This window comes from Mobula birostris, chromosome 11 (genome assembly GCF_030028105.1).
Source record: "Mobula birostris isolate sMobBir1 chromosome 11, sMobBir1.hap1, whole genome shotgun sequence".
NCBI lineage: Eukaryota > Metazoa > Chordata > Chondrichthyes > Myliobatiformes > Myliobatidae > Mobula > Mobula birostris.
The window spans coordinates 112,066,153-112,087,482 of record NC_092380.1 but is presented as its reverse complement, the minus strand read 5'-3'; the positions used below and the strand labels follow the sequence as shown (position 1 = coordinate 112,087,482).

The 21,330-nt window shown below is 45.9% G+C and overlaps 1 protein-coding gene across 16 annotated transcripts in view; it reads right to left on the bottom strand.

The window, feature by feature from the left end:
• Positions 1-4,988: 4,988 nt before the first annotated feature.
• The window catches only part of LOC140205309 (liprin-beta-2-like), a 245,569-nt gene continuing 229,227 nt past the window's right edge, over positions 4,989-21,330 (bottom strand). For 5 of the 16 annotated variants that reach the window (XM_072272843.1, XM_072272847.1, XM_072272850.1 and 2 more), the window contains 3 exons: positions 18,382-18,447; positions 14,406-14,464; positions 14,196-14,291 (listed from right to left, as the gene is read on the bottom strand). In XM_072272843.1, the coding sequence (XP_072128944.1) occupies positions 14,261-14,291; positions 14,406-14,464; positions 18,382-18,447 (156 nt within the window). In that variant the 3' untranslated portion in view covers positions 14,196-14,260. Of the gene's footprint in view, positions 5,039-14,194; positions 14,292-14,401; positions 16,249-18,381; positions 18,448-21,330 lie in introns of those variants that run through there. The other 11 variants (XM_072272840.1, XM_072272841.1, XM_072272842.1 and 8 more) reach the window with 7 other exon arrangements.

The following is a 21,330-nucleotide window of genomic DNA, read 5'->3' as shown; positions in this document are numbered from 1 at the left end:
TTTTTTACACAGAGACTATTGGGTGCCTGGACTGTACTGCCTGGTGGTAGAGGTAGATACAACACAGACTTATAAGAGATGTTTATATAGGCACCTGAATGTGAGGAAAATGGAAGGATATGGACATTGTGTAGGCAGAAGAGATTAGTTTGATTACTGATTTAATTGGTCCGGCACAGCATTGTGGGCCGAAGGGCCTGTTTGTGTGCTGTATTATTCTATGTTTTATGTTCTATGTTCAAGTCCTTCACCTCCATCCCACCCAGCCATGCACAAACACAGTCCTCCAACCCCAGGACAGGGCATCTTCATTTAAGAAGTTTAGAAATTAAAATTCAATTTCTTACAGCAACCAATATACAAATAAAATATTGCAATGGTTAGGCAGCAGACAAAGTTGAGGCTGACACACGCTCTTTCTGATCTCTGAAGGAGGGTTAAAACATTTAAATTCTTTACAAGCTTTGAACACATCCTAGAAGAGGTGATATCAGACAATGCTTCCAGCTGTGTCCATGTTAATTACCAGTCATGCCCTCTTCTCATTACTACTATCAAAGTAGAGCTACACAAAAATACACAAAATGCTGGAGGAGCTCAGCAGGTCTGGCAGTATCTATGGAAATTAATAAAGAGTTGATGTTTTGTGTCGAGACCCTTCAACAGGACAGTTGTGCATGAACCAGAAGACACACACTTAATGTTCCAGGAACGGTTTCTTCCCTTCTGCCATCAGATTTCTGACTGGACAATGAACCCATGTACACCACTTCTTTTTTTTTTGCTCTCTTTTTGCACTACTTACATAATTTAACAGTTTTATATATATTTCTTATTGTAATTTATAGTTCTATTATCACGTATTACACCGTACTGCTGCTGCAAAACAACAAAATTCATGACACATGTCAGTGATATTGAACCTGATTCTGATTCTCACCAGCTTATTTAAAATTACCAGTAGTGGACCTACATCTTAAATTAATGGGTTTGAAACAATTTCTACTTACTGAACCGTTGAGTAAGCTCCAATGTGGAGATGGATTACCACTTGCTTGTGTTCTGGTACACTGTGCGGTGTTGAGTGATTCTTCTCGTCGTCCTGCTTTACACAGAGCTTCAACACTTAGGCAAGTACAGCAGGAGTTTGAAAACTGGCAGTAACCATGAGTCATCCACTGGGATGAAGGTTACAATTTGCCTTGCAAATACAGGCGTGTTCAGGAGTTGGTGGGTGTAGCACAGAGTTAGTGCTTTGCAAGCTTATTGAAGAAAAGGAGGGGAGGGAGAGAGGGAACATCGACTCAGACCATGAGAGGCCTGCATCGGGCATTTTCATGCCTTACAGGGTGCAGTTTGGAAGTCTATGTGGGGTGCTACTCCTCGCACAGACATTAGAGCAATGTGTGGCTAAGTGCCTTGCTCAAGAACACAAACATGCTGCGGCAGCTGAGGCTCGAACTAACGACCTTCAGATCACTAGACAAACGCCTTCACCACTTGGCCACATGCCCAACCCTTGCCCAAAGGCTTATCATAAAATGGGGACGTAATGCCCCATTTAACGCAGAGAGCATTTCTTGTGCTTTCGTTGTTACACCCTAAACCCAGGAGAAGATAGCTAAAAATTGATATGTTAAATCGTCCTATAACATTGGAGCAGAATTAAACCATTCAATCCATGGAGTTTGCTCTGCCATTCCATCATGGCTAATTTATCATCCTTCTAAACCGAATTCTCCTCCTTTCTCCCCGTAACCTTTGACGACCTCACTAATCAAGAACCTATCAATCTCCACTTTAGATAGACCCAATGACTTGGCCTCCACAGCCATCTGTGGCAATGAATTTCACAAATTCACCTTCATCTGGCTAAACAAATTCCTCCTCATCTCTCTTCAAAAGGGAAGTCCTTATGTTCTGAGGTTCAGAAGTTGAGAAATTTAGAAACAATTTCTTACATTACAGCAGGAGAAGACGACTGAAAACTGATATGTTGGGTGACTATAACATATTGGATCAGAATGATCCCCTCAAGGGCAGAAATGAGGGGTCATAATTTTAAGGTGATTAGAGGAAAATATAGCGGGATGTTAGAGGTAGGTTTTTTTATACAGGGAGTGGAACGCGCTGCCAGGGGGATGGTAAAGGCAGATACAATAGGGACATTTAAAAGACCCTTAGTTAGGCTCATAGATGTGCAGAGAATGGAGGGCTATGGTCAGTATGTAGGCAGTAGGGACTAGCACATGAATAAAAGAGAAATATATGAAGGATGTCGAGGCTTCAGAGAGGGTGCGGAAAAGACTTACCGGAATGATGCCTAGATTTGAGGGCGTGAGCTACAAGAAGAGGTTGCTTGGGTTGTTGGGTCGTTTTCTCGGAATTGGTGGAGGCTGAGGGGAAATGTGACAGGAATTCCTAAGATTATGAGAGGTATAGAATAGAGAGGCAGAATCATTTTCTGAGGGTCAAAATGCCTAATATGAGAGGGCATGCACTTAACATGAGCAGGAGTAAGTTCAAAGGAGATGTGTGGAGCAAGTTTTTTTGTACACAGAGAGTGGTGGGTGCCTGGGATGGCAGCAGAGGCTGATGTGATAGGGGCCTTCAAAATAACATAAGAACATAAGAAATGGGAGCAGGAGTCGGCCATCTGACCCATTGAGCCTGCTCTGCCATTCAATAAGAATATGGCTGATCTGGTTGTAGACTCATCTCCACCTATCTGCCTTTTCCTCATAATCCTTAATTCCTTACAATTCAAAAATCTATCCAACCTTGTCTTAAATATATTTATTGAGGTAGCCTTCACTGTTCCATCGGGCAGAGAATTCCACAGATTCACCTCTCTTTGGGAAAAGCAGTTCCTCCTCATCTCTGTTCTAAATCTACTCCCCTGAATCTTGAGGCTACATCCCCTAGTTCTAGTCTCCAAGAACTCTCTCTACACTTTTTGCTGCCTCAGTAAAGCAGCCAATGTAATCAAATACCCCACCCACCCCGGATGTTCTCCCTTCTCCCCTTGCATCAGGCCCAAGCACAACTTCTATCAGACTCTTGAATGGAGCTCTTGTATGATAAGATAGACTCTTGACCTCACAATCTACTCATTATGATTTTGCACCTTTCTGTTTACCTGCACTGCACCTTCTCTGTAGCTGTTAAAATTTATCCTGCATTATTATTGTTTTTCCTTGTTTCACCTTAGTGCACTGTCTAATGATTTGATTAGTGTAAAGACAAGCTTTATATATTTATTTAGAGATACAACGTGGAACAGACCCTTCCGACCCAGTGAGCCACACCCCCACAATCCCCTGATTTAAACCAAGCCTAATCACAGGACAATTTACAATGACCAATTAACCCACTACCCGGTACGTCTTTGGACTGTAGGAAGAAACCAGAGGGCCTGGAGGAAACCCACGTGCACATGGGAAGAACTTTCTTATAGAGGACCCCAGAATTGAACTCTGACATCCAGAGCTGTGATGGTGTCGTGCTAACTGCTATGATACTGTGGCACCCTTATATCTTGTTACATGAGACAATAAGAAAATAGTTTTAATGTTATGGCTCTTAATAGGCACATGAATGTGTAGAGAATGGAGGGATGTGGTGTAGGTAAATGTAGTTTAGGCAGGCATTTAATTAGTTCAGCACAACATTGTGGGTCAAAGGGACTGATCTGTTCTATGCCTCATCCATCCATCCTTCCATCCATCCATCCATCCACCCATCCATATATCCATCCACACATCCATCCATCCACCCACCCATCCACCCCCCCATCCACCCACCCATCCACCCACCCATCCATCCATTTACCCACTCATCCATCCATCCATCCACCCACCCATCCACCCCCCCATCCACCCACCCATCCACCCCGCCATCCATCCACTCATCCATCCATCCATCCACCCACCCACCCATCCACCCCCCATCCACCCACCCACCCACCCATCCATCCACCCCCCCATCCACCCACCCATCCACCCCCCCATCCACCCACCCATCCACCCCCCCATCCATCCATCCACCCACCCACCCATCCACCCCCCCATCCACCCCCCCATCCATTCACCCACCCACCCATCCACCCACCCATCCATCCACCCACCCATCCACCCCCCCATCCACCCACCCATCTACCCCCCATCCATTCACCCACCCACCCCCCCATCCACCCACCCATCCACCCCCCCATCCATCCACTCATCCATCCATCCATCCACCCACCCACCCATCCACCCCCCATCCACCCACCCACCCACCCATCCATCCACCCCCCCATCCACCCACCCATCCACCCCCCATCCATCCATCCACCCACCCACCCATCCACCCCCCATCCATCCATCCACCCACCCACCCATCCACCCCCCCATCCACCCACCCATCCACCTCCCCATCCACCCCCCCATCCATTCACCCACCCACCCATCCACCCACCCATCCATCCATCCATCCACCCATCCATCCATCCACCCATCCACCCATCCATCCATCCACCCATCCATCCACCCACCCATCCACCCCCCAATCCATCCATCCATCCACCCATCCATCCATCCACCCATCCATCCACCCACCCATCCATCCTTCCTTCCATCCTTCCAGATATTGGCACACAGTGTGGAATAGGCCCTTCCTGCCCAGCAATCCCCTAATAGGCCCAGCAATCCCCTAACTTAATCATAGCTTAATCATGGGACAATTTACACTGACCAATCAACCCACCAACCGGTACGTCTTTGGACTGTGGGAGGAACCTGGATCACCCGGAGGAAACTCACGCAGTCACAGGGGAGAACGCACAAACTCCTTACAGGCATTGGGAGAAATTGAACCTGGGTCGCCTGCACTGTAAAGCGTTGTGCTAACCACTACACCACCGTGCCACCCCCATATATACAGTATGATATCTTCCCATACCCCAGCAGCATGTTCATCAGTGAACTGGTTCCTGTTACTTACCTCTCATTGGGAAAAGTCACAGAGTTGTTGGCTGAGAGAATGATTTTCAGGTCTCCTGGGAAATAATAAAAGGGAAATGTGACTAATGAGATTTTTTATTGGGACCTAGCTTTGGCATGATGACTCGAATGTCATTATACTGGAAAACATTCTGACAAATAACTTTGTGGTGCAGGGTCTTTGACCTGAAAGATTACCTCTGTTTCTCTCTCTGCAGATGCTGCCTGACCTGCTGTGTATTTTCAGCATGTATTATGCCAGCCTCTCACTCAGTGCTGCTGAAAGAAGCTATCTGCATTTGACTGTCTCTCTCCCTCCCGCTCACTGCTCTTGTGCTGGAGTGATCTCTCTTTCCGTCGGTGCTGTGGGCAGATGATGCCGGAGAAAGGTTTAATCGACGCAGATTGTAGATTTGGACTCTAATTCAGGTTTACGATGTGTTCTAGTTCTGGTCACTCTTTTATTGTTACTACTTTTGGGTACGTTTTGAATTGGGGCTGCCTGCAGATAATGAACACCGTACTTTTGATTTTGTGTTTTATATTCTGTGTCTTTTGCTGCTTTTTTTGTTGCTGTTTGTACAATTTCTTTGCACAAGGGGAAGGGGGGTTTGATTTTTGATGTTTTTCTTTGTACAGATTGGTTCCATGGCGTTTTCTTGTTTTGTGACTGTGCAGAAGATAAATCTCAGGGTTGCATACATAGAAACATAGAAAATCTACAGCACAATACAGGTCCTTCGGCCCACAATGCTGTGCTGAACATGTACTTACTTAGAAATTACCTAGAGTTACCCAAAGCCCTCTACTTTTCTAAGCTCCATGTACCTGTCCAGGAGTCTCTTAAAAGACCCTAATGTATCCACCTCCACCACTGTCGCCAGCAGCCCATTCCACGCACTCACCACTCTCTGTGTAAAAAACTTACCCCTGACATCTCCTCTGTACCTACTTCCAAGCACCTTAAAACTATGCATACATACTTTGATAATAAATGAACAGTTCCTTCAGATCATCAATCTATTTTATTTAGAGAATACTGCACAGTAACAAACCCTTCAGGCCCAGCAAGCCCATGATCAATTAACCCACTAACCTAAGACCATAAGATATAGGAACAGAATTAGGCCATATAGCCCATCGAATCTCCTCCATGGCTGATCCATTTCCCTCTCAGCCCCAATCTCCTGCCTTCTTCCCTTATCCCTTCATACCCTGACTAATCAAGAATCTATCAACCTCTGCCTTAAATATACCCAATGACGTGGCCTCCACAGCTGCCTGTGGCAACAAATTCTATAGATTCACCCCTCTCTGGCCAAAGAAATCCAACCTCATCTCCATTCTAAATGAATATGCCTCTGTTTTGAGGTTGTATCCTCTGGTCTTAGACTCCCCACTATAGGAAACATCCTCTCCACATCCACTCTATCAAGGCCATTCAATATCTGATAGGTTTCAATGAGATACCCCTTCATTCTTCTGAATTCCAGTGAATACAGGCCCAGAGCTATCAAATGCTCCTCATATGACAAGCCTTTCAATCCCAGAATCATTTTTGTGAACGTCTTTGGCAGCCTCTCCAATCTCCATAGAACTGCATGCCTTTGGATTATGTGAGGAAACCAGAGCACCCTGGACCATGGGGAGAACACAAACACCTTACCGACAGCGGTGGATTTGAACCCGGGTTTCTGGCACTATAATAGTGTTACACGAACTGCTACACTGCAAGGCCCGGTTAGTGTTCTCATTTCAGACTTTGAGCATCTTCAAGTTTTTGTGTTAACATTCATGTAATCTTCAGTGTTGCAAATTTATTGCAAACGTTGGTTTCCAGTTATCAAATGGGTACTATATTGCAGGTGTAAAGCAACAAATTTCACAATGTATGTTAAATATAGCAGTGCCTAAGAAGAATGTGGTAACCTGCCTCAAAGCATATCATCCAGTAGCACTTATCCCATAGTGATAAAGTCTTTTGAGAGGTTGGTGATGAAACATATCAACTCCCTGCTTGCAAAGTGACTTGGATCTGACCAATTTGCCTACTGGCACACCAGGTCCAAAGCAGACGCCATTTCATTGGCTCTTCACTCAACCTTGGCCTCAATAACTCTTCGTGCAATTGGATCCTCGATTTCCTCACTTGCAGACCACAGTCAATTCTGATTGGCAACAAGATTACCTCCATAATCTCCATCAACACAGGTGCACCACAGGCTGCATGCATAGCCCCTGCTCTACTCACTTTGTACTTATGACTATGTGACTAAGCAGAGCTCTAACGTCATGTTCAGGTCTGCTGACAACACCACTGTCATAGACTGAATCAAAGATGGCGATGAATCAGCATAGAGGAGGGAGGTTGAAATTCTGGCTGAGTGATGCCATAACAACAACCTCTCACTCAATGTCAGCAAGGTCAAAGAGCTGATTATTGGCTTCAGGAGAAGGGAACCAGAGGTCCATGAGCCAGTCCTCAGCAGAGCATTAGAGATGGAGAGGGTAAGCAACTTTATATTCCTCAATTATTATTTCACAGGACCCGTCCTGGGTCCAACACATTAGTGGAATTATGAAGAAAGCTTATCTGTGCCACTCTTTCCTTGGGAGTCTGCGAATTCAGCATGACATCTGAAACCTTGACAAACTTCTGTAATTGTGCAGTGGAGAGTATATTGACTGGCTGCATCACAGCCGGCATGGAAACACCAACGTCCTCGAACAGAAAATCCTACTGTGTACATACATCTACTGATGCTTCTGGACACACCTTCAGTGATGTTCCTGGAATCATCGGGTGTTTCGGGTCCTTCAACATCATACAACCTCCTCCAGGTGACCCAGCCGGGGCTGATCAGATCCCAGCTTGTGTCCAGATGGCTAGCTACTTATGACTCCATGGCTCCCCTCTTTTGAGCCACAGCCATCTTGAGGCCCTCTCTGCCGCATCGGTGGTACTGCGGATGGCTCTCCTCTTCCTCTCTCCCTCGATGCCCAAGATGCTGAAGGCCCTAGCTAAAGAACGAGCTATGAATCCCCTACAACCAACCTCCACTGGGAGACACCTCGCTCTCCATCCAGCCTGCTGACAGTTGCTGACCAGTCCTGCGTACTTGGAGAGCTTCCTTTCAAAGGCCTCCTCCAAGCTATCTTCCCATGGGACTGTCAGCTCCAGCAGCACCACTTGCTTAGTCAACTCAGACACTAGGACAATGTCTGGTCGCAGGGTGGTGGCTGTGATATGGTTGGGGAACTTCAGCTGCCCTTTGAGGTCCACCAACAGCTGCCAGTCCCTTGCAGAGGTCAGAATGCCTGCAGATGTTCTTTTAGCAGGTATTGGCTGCTCCCCAGCTCTGACAAAGGCAATGGTCTGCTTGGAGGGTCGGGACCGCTTCGCCCACTCAACTCCTGCGCTGACGGCTTCAGCGATGGTCTTCAGGACCTGATCATGCCTCCACCTGTACCGTCCCTCACCAAGTGCCCTTGCACAGCCACTGAGGATGTGCTCCAGGGTTCCTTGCTTGGAGCACAGTGGGCACGCAGATGACTCTGCCTTGCCCCATGTGTGCAGGTTTGATGGGCTTGGAAGCACATCGTACACTGCCTGGATGAGAAATTGGATGCGGTGTGGTTCGGCTTTCCAAAGATCAGCCCAGGTCACTTTCCTGTCAACCGCATTCTCCCATCTTGTCCAAGCTCCCTGTTGCTTCGTTCCCACCGCCTTGCAGGCTCTCATCTCCTCCACTACTGTTCTCACCTCCTCCTGAACTAGACGATGCCTTTCCTTCCCTCCGGTGTCCATTTGGGGAGTTGGAAAAGATCCTACAAAATGTAGTGAATACAGCCCAGTCCATCATGGGTAAAGTCCTCCCCAGTACCGAGCTGCAGAAAAGCAGAATCCATCATAAGGGACCCTCAGCACCCAGGTCATGCTATCCTCTAGCTGCTCCTATCAGGAAGAAGGTACAGGAACATCAGAACTCACACCACCAGGTTCAGAAACCGTTATTACCCCTCAACCATCAGGCACTTAAAGCAAAGGGGATAACTTCTCTCAACTTCACTTGCCCCATCATTTTCAAAGACTCTTCATCTCATAAAGTCACAGAGAAGTACAGCACTGAAGCGGCCCTTTGGCCCATCTAGTCCATGACAAACCCATTTAAACTGTCTACTCCCATCGAATTGCTCTGCGACCACAGCCCCCCATATCCCTACCACCCATGTACCTATTCAAATTTTTCTTAAACGTTGAAATTGAGCTTGCATGCACAACTTGTGCTGGCAGCTCATTGCATCTCTTGTGTCTCCAGACGTCTGTTTGCGGTAAACCATTATTAACTGATGTACCTTTGAATTTGAATTCAGCATTTGCCTAATGACGGCATTGATGATAATCCGTACTGTGCGGGGAGTGGGCCCATTACAGGCAGCGTGATGTGTTTACACTGTTGACTCATGAAGTCCTAGAGTTACAAAACATAGAACATTGCAACCCAGTACAGACCTTTCCACCCACCAGATTGTGCTGACATTTTAGAGCACTGTCATAGAGTTAGAGAACACTACAGAACAGAAACGGGCCCTTCAGCCCATCTAGACCATACCAAACTATTGACCCACACCCAGATCAAAACCCCTCCATACCTTTCCCATCCATGTACTTAACCAAACTTCTCTTAAATGTTGAAATCGAATCCACATCCACCACTTGCACTGCTAGACGTTCCACACCCTCACCACCCTCAGAGTGAAGAATTTCCTCCCAGAGGTTCCCTTTAAACTTTTCACCTTTCACCCTTAACCTATGACCTCCGGTTGTAGTCTCAACTACCCTCAGTGGAAAAAGCCTGCTTGCAGTTACCCTTTCTATAGCCCTCATAATTTTTTCTATACATACCTCTTTCAAATCTCCCCTCATTCTCCTACGCTCCAGGGAATAAAGTCCAAACTTATTCAATCTTTCCTTAGAAATCATCTCCTCAAGTCCCGGCAACATTCTTGTAAATGTTGTCTGTACTCTTTCAATCTTACTGATATCTTTTCTGTATGTAGGTGACCAAAATTGCAAACAATACTCCAAGTTAGGCCTCACCAACATCTTATACAATTTCAACATCTAAACACCTGCACTCAGTTCTTTGATTTATGAAGATCAATGTGGCAAAGACTCTCTGCCAAAAGTGAAATTTCCCAGGGGCTCTACTGTCATGATGAGGCCACTCTCAGGTTAGAGGACCAGTACCTCATACTCAGACTAGGAAGCCTCCAACATGATATGAACATTGATTTCTCCTTACAGTATTTTAAAATCTCTTTTGCTTCCCCCCACTTCCCTCTTCTTCTATTCCCAACTGTGACCTCTTACATCTTCTCTTTACTTGCCTGACACTTCCCCCTGGTGCTACTTCTTCTTCCCTTTCTTCCAAGGTCTATTCTCCTCTCCTATCAGATTCCTTCTTCTCCAACCCTTGACCTTTCCCACCTACCTGGCTTCACTTATCACCTCTAGCTTGCCCCCTTTCCATCCTCCACCTTTTTATTCTGGCCTCTTTCCCCTTCCTTTCCAGTCCTGATGGAAGTTCTCCACATTAGATGGTGCCTGACTTGCTGAGTTCCTCCAGCATTGTGTGTGTTGCTCTGGATTCCCAACATCTGCAGAATCTCTTGTCTTTCTGACTCTACACCGCTTTCAAAGAATTATGAATCTGTATTCCCAGATCCTTCTGTTCTAGCACACTCCTCAGTGCTCCACCACTCACTATGTAAGACCCATCCTGGTTTGTCGTCTGTCATGTGTGACGCGACGCAGAGCTACCGGACGGATGATGCTAATGAGAGAGATAACGGAAGACAATGGAGAAACATTCAAAATGCTAATAAGAGAGAAGAGAGAGATTAACGAGAAAGAAACACAATTCAGATATTGACAGACCAGTTGCTTTGAACCTGAACTGTTAGAAGTTTGATGGACAGGTGATACCCCAGCAGGGGGATAAAAAGAGCAGGTTTGCTAAGGCACAACACGTCACGAGACCCTGGAAAGAGCAGTGTGCCCCCGCAAGTTGGTAGGAGTTTGGAGGACCGGTTCGCGGGAATCGATCAGAGGCTCACAGGGTGTAAAGGTACGATCGGTGGGAACCTGGGGTGTGTGTCCACCCTTGCCTGGGTGCCGGGTTCACCGCGGAAGAACGATCGTATCCAGAACGGAGGGGTCACAGTCGGTGACCACAGCGGGATCAGAAGGCAGCAAAAGGTCTGCCCGAAACCAACTGCATCTATCTATCTCTATCTCTCTCTCTCCTCCCCCCCCCCGCCCCTCCAACAGTACAACAACAGTGATTACTTCGAACTGCACTAAACTGAACTGAACTCTGCTTCATTTAAGACTGATCATTTTACCCCGAGACTGCGATAGAGCTTGGTTGATTCCTATTACCCTATTTCTGTGTATATGTGTGTATTATCATTGCTAACCTGTTACATTTATATCCTTGCGATTAGTGTACTGTATTACTTATTTCTTTAATAAAACTTTACTAGTTCCTAGTAATCACAGACTCCAACAAGCGTTCCATTTCTGCTGGTTTGGCAACCCAGTTATGGGGTACATAACATCTCACAAAGTGCAACACCTCACACCTGCCTGCATTAAATTCCATCAGACATTTCAGCCTGTTTTTCCAGCTGGTCCAGGTCCCACTACACCCCCCTATCTTGGTGTCGTCCGCGAATTTTCTGATCCCGTTAACCACGTTATCATCCAGATCGTTGATATAGATGACAAACAACAATGGACCCAGCATCGATCCACGTGGCACTTTACTGGTCACAGGCCTCTGGTTTTTAACCTACTCTAAGATCAAACTAACCCTTCCCTCCTACATAGCCCTCCTCTTTCTCTCATCCGTCTGTCTAAGAGTCTCTTAAATACCCCAACTTATAAAATCATATCTAGCTTGTACCATATTTAAATGCGTACAACTCCCCAGCTCCTGTAATTACCAGTACTTTAGGAAGCAAAATAAGCAACAGCTGTCAATGCAGCTAGCTGGAGCAGGAGGTCGAGAGGGCGTTCCACACAACCACCACTCTCTGTGTAAAGAACTTACCTCTGACATCTCTCCCCTATACTTTTCTCCAATAGCTTCAACATTATGCCCTCTCGTATTAGAGTTGTGATTTGCCCCATGTAATGGATAGTGAGTCATGCACAGGGCTGTGATCCTGTGAATTCAATCGTTCACCAGTCAATTGGATTGTGGCCCAGTGTATTAGGTTTTGCAATGGGCTAGACTTATGCATGAAGGATACGAAAAAATGATGTTTGGCATTGGAAAGAGTCCAGAGGAGATTCACAAGAATGATTCTAGAAATGAAAGGGTTAACATATGATGAGCAATTGATGGCTTTGGGCCTGTACTCACTGGAGTTTAGAAGAATGAGGGGGATCTTGTTGAAATCTATCGGATATTGAAAGGTCTAGATAGACTGGATAGTGGGTGAGTCTTGGACCAGAGGGCACAGCCTCAGAGTAGAGGGACATCCATTTTGAACGGAAATGAGGAAGAATTTCTTTAGCCACAGGGTGGTGACTTTATTGCCACAGGTGGCTGTGAAGGCTAAGTCATTGGGTATATTTAAAGTGGGGGTTGATAGGTTCTTAGTAAGTCAGGATGTCAAAGGCTACTGGGAGAAGGCAGGACAGTGGGGATGAGAGAGATTATAAATCAGCCATGACCGAATGGCAGAGTAGACTTGATGGGCTGAATGGCCTAAATCTGCTCCTATGATTTATGGAAACAGAAAATGGAAAAGTGCTGGATTAAGGTCTGAAGTAATGTCTGTCATTGAAAATATTGACTTGCTGAGTTTTTCAAACAGTTTCATTTTTTATTCAGGATCTCCAGGTTAAGTTTAGCATCAATAAAATTCCTGGGAATGGATGTAAAATTCCATCTGAATCCCATTATCCAACTAGTCTCAGTCACCTCATCTTTTCCCCTTTTGAATTGCTCATCATCCACACATTCCTTGCCCCAGTTCTCCTCCCCTCCTCCCTCTCTTTATTCAATGCTCCACCATCCTCTCCTGTCAGATCCCATCATCTTTAGCCCCTGGTCACTTCCAGATGGTACGGTAGTGTAATGCTTTATGGTGTCAGCGATCTGCAATCAATTCCACCACTGTCTGGAAGGAATTTGTATGTCTGCACAGGTTTCCTCTCTCATTTCAAAGACGCACGGGTTAGGGTTAGCAAGTTGTGGGCTTGCGACATTGGTGTCAGAAGCGCGGTGACACTTTCAGACTGTGGCCAGCACATCCTTGGACTGTGTTGGTTGTTGGCGCAGACAACATATTTTACTCATTGTGTCAATGTGCATATGACAAAGTTAATCTTTCTTTAATCTTTCAAAGCTTCTGACATCATCCTCACTCTTCTCCCCTCTATCTACCTCACCTGGATCCCCCTTCACCTCCCCTCCTTCATCTGCCTATCAACTCTCCTCACCTGGATCCACCCATCACCTCTCCTCCTTCATCTGCATCAACTAACTTCACCTGAATCACCCCCCCCTCCTCTATCTACCTCACCTGGATCCCCCTTCACCTCCCCTCCTTCATCTGCCTAGCAACTCTCCTCACCTGGATCCACCCATCACCTACCCTCCTCTATCTGCCTAGCAACTCTCCTCACCTGGATCCACCCATCACCTGCCAGCTCTTGCTCCACCCCTTCCATTCATCTCTTATTACTGGCTATCTTTCCTCTTTCTTTCCAGTGCAGCCCAAAACATCAACAGTCCATTTCTTTGATGCTACCGGACCTTTTGAGTTCCTCCATTGAGGGGTGGGTGTGTGTGTGTTTTTACAGATTCAAACATCAGCAAAACCTCATGTCAGCTCTCACCCATTCCCCTGAGATTAGGGTCATAGAGTCATAGAAGAGTACTGCGCATAAACAGGCCCTTTGGCCCATCTAGTCCATACTGAACCATTGAAACTGTCTATTCTCATTGACATGCATCAGGATCATAGCCCTCCATATCTCTACCATCCATACACCTTGTAACTCAGGTCCCTCCAGAGCTGGCAACGTCCTTGTAAATTTTCTCTGTACTCTTTCAACCTTATTTACATCTTTCCTGTAGGTAGGTGATCAAAAATGCACACAATACTCCAAATGAGGTCCCATTCCAGGGAACGCAGACAGTAAGTTTCAGAACCCTGTCAGCATGTGTGGAGGGTTAAACACATTTGAGGCTGATGACTCATCTCCAGCAGCTGGGGAACGTTTGAATTCTATGAATAGATTAAGAATAATTAGATTAAAACAAAGCTGCACATCACAGGAAATAAAATTACAAGAAGAGAGGCTTTTAAAATTATTTTTAAATTTATTAAATCATTTTTCACCTTTGTGTTTCCTCAAAACCAGATTGTTGGCAGATCATAAAACAAATTCCCTTTAGTTTCTGTATAAAAATGCACAAATTCACCTTTAAGGAACAGGACAGAAATTTTCAGTCTGTTGTTTTATTGTAGCGTTATAAATTAATTTATAGAATACACACCATAAAACACAACAATGAAGCAAGATAAAAGCTCTTTTCTCATTTTCCAAGAGCTGCAGATACTACCAAAAAATATTTTTTAACTCCTCCAGAAAAAAGAACCCTTAAAACACTTTTGTAGATAAAACTGAAATAAATAAATTTAGTGCAACATTTTTCTTGTTCCGAATGGAATAATTTATTTTTTGAAATTAGTTGATTAAAGGACTGAGTTGGCATGAAATACAGTGAGGTCAGGATGGAATGCCCGTCCTGTCAGATGTAGGAATTCGAGATACCTGGCAGTTTCCCTGATGACTACATCTGTGGGAAGAGCACCCAACTTCAGCACTTGACTGACCAGGTCAAGGAGTTGGATGTACTCAGGATCATTTGGGAGATTGAAGATATTATAGATGAGATTTTTGAAGAAGTAGTCACGTCCAGAGTGCAGGCTTTGGACAGTAGATGGGTGATTACCACGAGATGTATGGGGATTAGGAAGTCAGTGCAGGGTTCCCCTGTGGCCTTTCCCCTCAGCAACAAGTACACCTCTTGGGATGCTGCTGGGGTGAATGACCCATTGGGGATGGCAGCAGCTGCCAGGCAGCTGGCACCGTGGCTGGCTATGAGGCTCGACAAGGAAAGGTAAAATCAGAATGTGCAGTGAGTATAGGGCACTTGATAGGGGAACAGAAAGGAGATTCTGTGGCTGCAAAAGAATCAGCAGGATGATGTGTTGCCTCCCTGGTGTAGGGGGCCAGGGTGTATCAGAGTGGCTGCAGGATGTTCCCAAGGGGGAGGGTGAACAGCCAAGGGTCGTGGTGCATATTGGCATCATTGACTTAGGCAGAAAAGGGAAAGAGGTCCTACGTAGTGAGTACGTAGAGTTAGGAAAGAGCTGAAGAGAAGGACGTCCATGGTTATAATCTCTGAGTCACTCCCTGTGCCACGGGCTAGTGTAGGTAGGAATGGGATGATAGCCCAGATGAATGAATAGCTGAGGAGATGGTACAGGGTACAGGGGTTCACATTCTTAGATCATTGGAAACTTTGCTGGGGAAGGTGGCACCTATAAAAGAGGGACAGGTTACACCTGATCTGGAGATCCAATATCCTGACCGGCTTGTTTGCTGATGCTACTTAGAAGAGATTTAACTAGTTTTGCAGACGGCTGGGAACCAGAACACCAGGTCAGTACGGGAAGGATTGGACCAGAAGGTTGAAAGGCACACGGATGTGAGGAAGATGGAGGGATATGGACATCATGTAGGTAGGAGGGAATGGTTTTCAGGTGTTTTTGATTTGCTTTTTAGCTGGTTCAGCACAACATTGTGGACCGAATGGCCTATTCCTGTGCTATACTGTTCTAGTTCTATAATGTCGATTCTGAATTTTCACTCCCAGTGCAAACCATTTCTACACGTAATGCACCTTCTTACTCTGACTTCTCTTCTTCATTTCCAGTCCTGAAGAAGTGTCTCGGCCCAAAACGTTGACTGTTTACTCTTTTCCATGGATGCTGCCCGGCCTGCTGAGCTCATCCAGCATTTTGTATGTGTTTCTCTAAATGAATGTTCGTCATGTTTTGAGAGGTCAGAGGTCAAAGCATGAATTCTTGGCAATGATGTCAGCGTCTCACCTCCTCTTGGCTTATGACTGACACTTTAAACCTATCTCGGTACTTCGTCTTGCGTTAGCAGTGTCTACAACCAAGATTGATAAGGATAGTTAGACCTTTAATTATGTTGGACACGAAGGGGGTGGACATTTATGTTAGGGTCTGTAGTACGGCAATTACATCTGACAGTGAGACACACTCAGTGGCCACTTCATTAGGTACACCTGCTCGTTAATGCAAATATCTAATCAGCCAATCATGTGGCAAAACTCAGTTCATAGAAGCATGCAGACATGGTCAAGAGGTTCAGTTGTTGTTCAGACCAAACATCAGAATGGAGCAGAAATGTGATGTAAGTGACTTTGACCATGCAATGATCGCTGAAGCCAGCCAGGGTGGTTTGAGTATCTCAGAAAGGGCTGATCTCCTGGGAGTTTCATGCACAACAGTCTCTAGTGTTTACAGAGAATGGTCAGAGAAACAGAAAAAAAATTCAGTGAGCAGCAGTTCTATGGATGAAGATGCCTTGTCAACGAGAGAGGTCAGAGGAGAATGCCCAGACTGGCTCAAGCTGACAAGCAGATGACAGTAACTCAAATAACCACGTGTCACAACAGTGGTGTGCAGAAGAGCATGTCTGAACACACAACCCGACAGACCTTGAAGCTGATGTGCTACAGCAGCAGAAGATCACGCTTGGTTCCATGCCTGTATCTAATAAAGTGGCCACTTGAGTGTATTGGGGCAGCATAGCAGTTAGTGTAAGAATTCACAGCACCTCGTGATCACTTCAGCAACAGAATCACCACGGGCCACCTCTTGCACTCCATAGACTTGTCCCTGAATGTGGTTTCTTGCACTAGTGTTTTGCACAGACTTTTCTTCAACTTGATCTATCAGATGTTCATTGAAACAGTTCGGACGGGTTGGTTCAGATCACTGCTCCATGAGGTTTACGTGTCTCTGCATTGAGCTAAGGCTGCAAATGATGAATCAAGCTTCAGTTCTGAATGCCATTTGCTTACTTTTATCGTTGGCACAATTTGTTTTTTTTTTCTCTCTGCACCTTGGGTGTTCGACAGTCTTCTTTTGTTTTAATGGAGACATTGGGGTTCTTTATTTTGTAGCCGCCCATAGGGAGACGAATCTCAAGGTTGTATAAAGTATACATACTTTGATAATAAATGAAATTTGAACTTTGATCTTTGAAACATCGAAAGATACATTGAAATCCCAATGAAGGGTCTTGGCCTGAAATGTCGACTATATACTTTATAGATGCTACCTGGCCTGCTGAGTTGCTCCAGCATTTTTGACCATAAGGCCACAAGACATAGGAGCAGAATTGAGCCATTTAGCCTGTCGTCTGCTCCACCATTCCATCATGTCTGATTCTGAATCCCACCCAACCTGTTACACCTGTCTTCTCGCAATATCCTTTGATGCCCTGACCGATCAGGAAACGATCAACTTTCACCGTAAGTATACCCACAGACTTGGCCTCCACCACAGTCTGTGGCAGAGTGTTCCACAGATTCACTACTCTCTGGCTAAAAGGTCACCCTTCACTTTTGAATCTGTGCCCTCCTATTCTGGATACCCCCACCATAGGAAACATCCTCCTCACATCCATCCTGTCTAGTCCTTTCAACCTTCGATAGGTTTCATTGAGGTCCCCCCATATTCTTCTGAATTCCAGTGAGTACAGGCCAGTGTGCGTTGCTTGGATTTCCAGCATCTGCAGATTTTCTTTTACTTGTGATTGAAGTGCACAGTTTGTGTCAAATCAAACGAGTGAGCATCATGTATTGGGAGGGGGAGGCAGCCCGCAGTGTCATTACACTTCCGTTGCCGACATAGTATGCCCAGAACTCATTAACTCTAACCCATATGTTTTTGGACTGTGGGAGGAAACTGGAGCTCACGGAGGAAGCCCACACAGAATGTACAAGCTTCTTACAGACAGGGGTGGGTATTGAACCACTGGTGCCGTAATAGCATTACAGTAACCGTAAAGCCCATTCTGTCATGCGTACAACTCTGACAAGCCATCTGGTTACACACAGCACTGCAGATGTTAGAGCGTGTTAGCACAGATACAGGCTTGGTCTTCACACGAGACATGGATGTTAGGCACAATGAACTTGGAGCACACTGAGTAGTCCCCAGGGCTGCACACACGAGCAATGAGGTAACTTCACTCGCAGGCCTTCCTCACCGTGAGGTTGCTGATCCCCTCGGAGAATGCCCCAATCTGTTGTACCGTCCTCTCAGAATCTTCCACCTGTAAAACCACATCTGCATCAGCACTGAACCGTAACAGAGTACAGGGCCAATGGCAGGATTCTTAGCAGTGTGGAGGAACAGGGAAAACTTAGGGTCCCTGTGCATAGATCCTTCGAAGTTGCTGCACAAGTTAATAGGGTTAAGATGGCGTACGGTGTGTTGGCCTTCATTAGTCAGGGGATTGAGTCCAAGAACCACAAGGTGATGTTACAGCTCTATAAAGTCCTGGTTAGCCACACTTGGAATATTATACTCGGTTCTGGTCGCCTCATTATAGGAAAGATGTGGGAGTATTACAGAGGGTGCAGAGGAGATTTACCAGGATGCTAACTGGACTAGATTGCATTTCTTATGAGGATGGGCTAAAAGAGCTCGGGCTTTTCTCTCTGGAGAAAAGGAGGGTGTGAACTGACTTGATAGAGGTGTAGAAGATGATAAGAAACATAGAATAGACAGCCAGAGACATCTTCGAGATTATAAGTGGCTAATATAAGGAGAGATAATTCTAAGGTGATTGGAGAAAAGTACAGAGGAATTGCAGAGTGGTGGGTATGTGGAACGTGCTGCCAGGGGTGGTGATAGAGACAGATACATTAGGACATTTGGGAGACTCTTAGATAGCCCGTAAGACATAGGAGCAGAATTTGGCCTATCGAGCCTTTTCTGCCAAGGCTGATTCATTATTCCTCTCAACCCCATTCTCCAGCCTTCTCCCTGTAACTTTTGATGTCCTGGCTAATTGAGAACCTATCAATCTCTGCTTTAAATATTCCCAATGATTTGGCCTCCACAGCTGTTGGTGGCAATGAATCACACAGATTCACCACCCTCTTGCTTAAGAAATTCATCCTCATCTCTGTTCTAAATGGACAACTCTCTACTCTGAGGCTGTGCCCTCTGGTACTAGACTCCCCTACTATAGGAAACATCTTCACCACATCCGCTCTATCTAGGCCTTTCAATATTCAGTAGGTTTCAATGAGATCCCCCTTCATTCTTTTAAACTCCAGCCAGTAAAGGCCCAGAGCCATCAAACGCTCCACAGTATAACACACTCCTAGGTATCTGTGTGGGCATAAGAGCATTAGACATAGGAGCAAGACTAGAAACATCATGAAGAGATCCCACCCACCCTGCTCATTGACTGTTTATCCCTGTCTCATCCCCAAGACTGCCAGACTCAAAAGCAATTACCTTCCACAAGCCGTAAGGCTGATCAACACCTTTACCCACTAACCCACCCAACCACCACTATTTACACAACAGCCACTCCCCTCCACAGTCCCTCATTATCCTTTCCCCCATTCGCTGTCACTTTACACTGACACCCCATACCCACACTGACACTGTCCTCTTCACAGTTCCTCACCACCCCCTTCATCCCCCCATTACTGTCACTGTACACTGACACTCCACACCTCATACCCACACTGACACACTCCTCTCCACAGTCCCTCACCACCCCCTTCATCCCCCATTCACTGTCACTTTACACTGACACTCCACACCTCATACCGACTCTGACACACTCCTCTCCACAGTCCCTCACCACCCCCTTCATCCCCCCATTCACTGTCACTTTACACTGACACTCCACACCTCATACCCACACTGACACACTCCTCTCCACAGTCCCTCACCCCCCCCTTCATCCCCCCATTTACTGTCACTTTACACTGACACTCTACACCTCATACCGACACTGACACACTCCTCTCCACAGTCCCTCACCACCCCCTTCATCCCCCATTCACTGTCACTTTACACTGACACTCTCCTCTCCACAGTCCACCACCCCCTTCATCCCCCATTCACTGTCACTTTACACTGACACTCTACACCTCATACTGACACTGACACACTCCTCTCCACAGTCCCTCACCACCCCTTCATCCCCCCATTCACTGTCACTGTACAATGACACTCTACACTGACAGTCACTGTCCAGCCGTGCTTTCAGAAGCCCTGCTTCTGCCTAGAAGTGTTCCCCTTGCCAAGGGACACTTTGTCATTTTATCATTCCCAGTACCTAGCATTACTCTGGTATGTACAGTACATGCAATCAGTCTTTGTATAGAAGCTAATCTTATGTGTACACAGCCACACTCAACAGTTACTCTACATTGTGGTGTTTTATAGGATTGCTTTTATCTTTATTTTGTTCTTTATGCTTAGTGTTTTTTATGCTGCATTGGTCTGAAGTTACCAATATTCCCCCTATTTTTTCACAGCTGCGCCGACTAACCATTGCTTTGAGCAGGAAATTTTTACATGGCCTTGAAACTGTGGCACCTTAAGTGTTTTTGATTGTAATATGCATACTATAAATGAAAATTGACAAAGCCCCTACTTTTGATTTTATTTATTAATCGAAGGGTATAATGAAATACAGTACAACAAAGAAAATCTTTCACGTTTCGCAAACTCCCTCAAGTTGTGTCCAATTCCAGCGGTGAGGCAACAAGGGCTATGTGCATGGGAGCATTTCAGACACTGTGTGTCACATCATCCTTTGCTCCAAAGAGCAAAGCCCAAACTTTACAGTCGTGCACTGAAGAAGGTATATGTAGTGTCCAGGGAAAGGTGGCACCTCTCGTAAAAGGGTTTGTTGTGCCCATTCTGGGGCAGCTCGCTCATCTTTGTTCTCCACCGGACACTCAGCTCTCACCTGTGGCTCTAGGTAGCTGTTTGCATGTGAGAGTAACCACACCCTGGTACACCACTTTGACAGGTGAGCTGAACCAGGTGAGGGTAGCTGGTGGCCTCATACGCTGGTGAGATAGGGACATGCTTGTCCTAGCACGTGAAGTCAGCTCCAGCGGACTGGGTGGATGAGATGTACAGTGAGATCCAATGCCCAGGAAGACAGATCTGCAACACT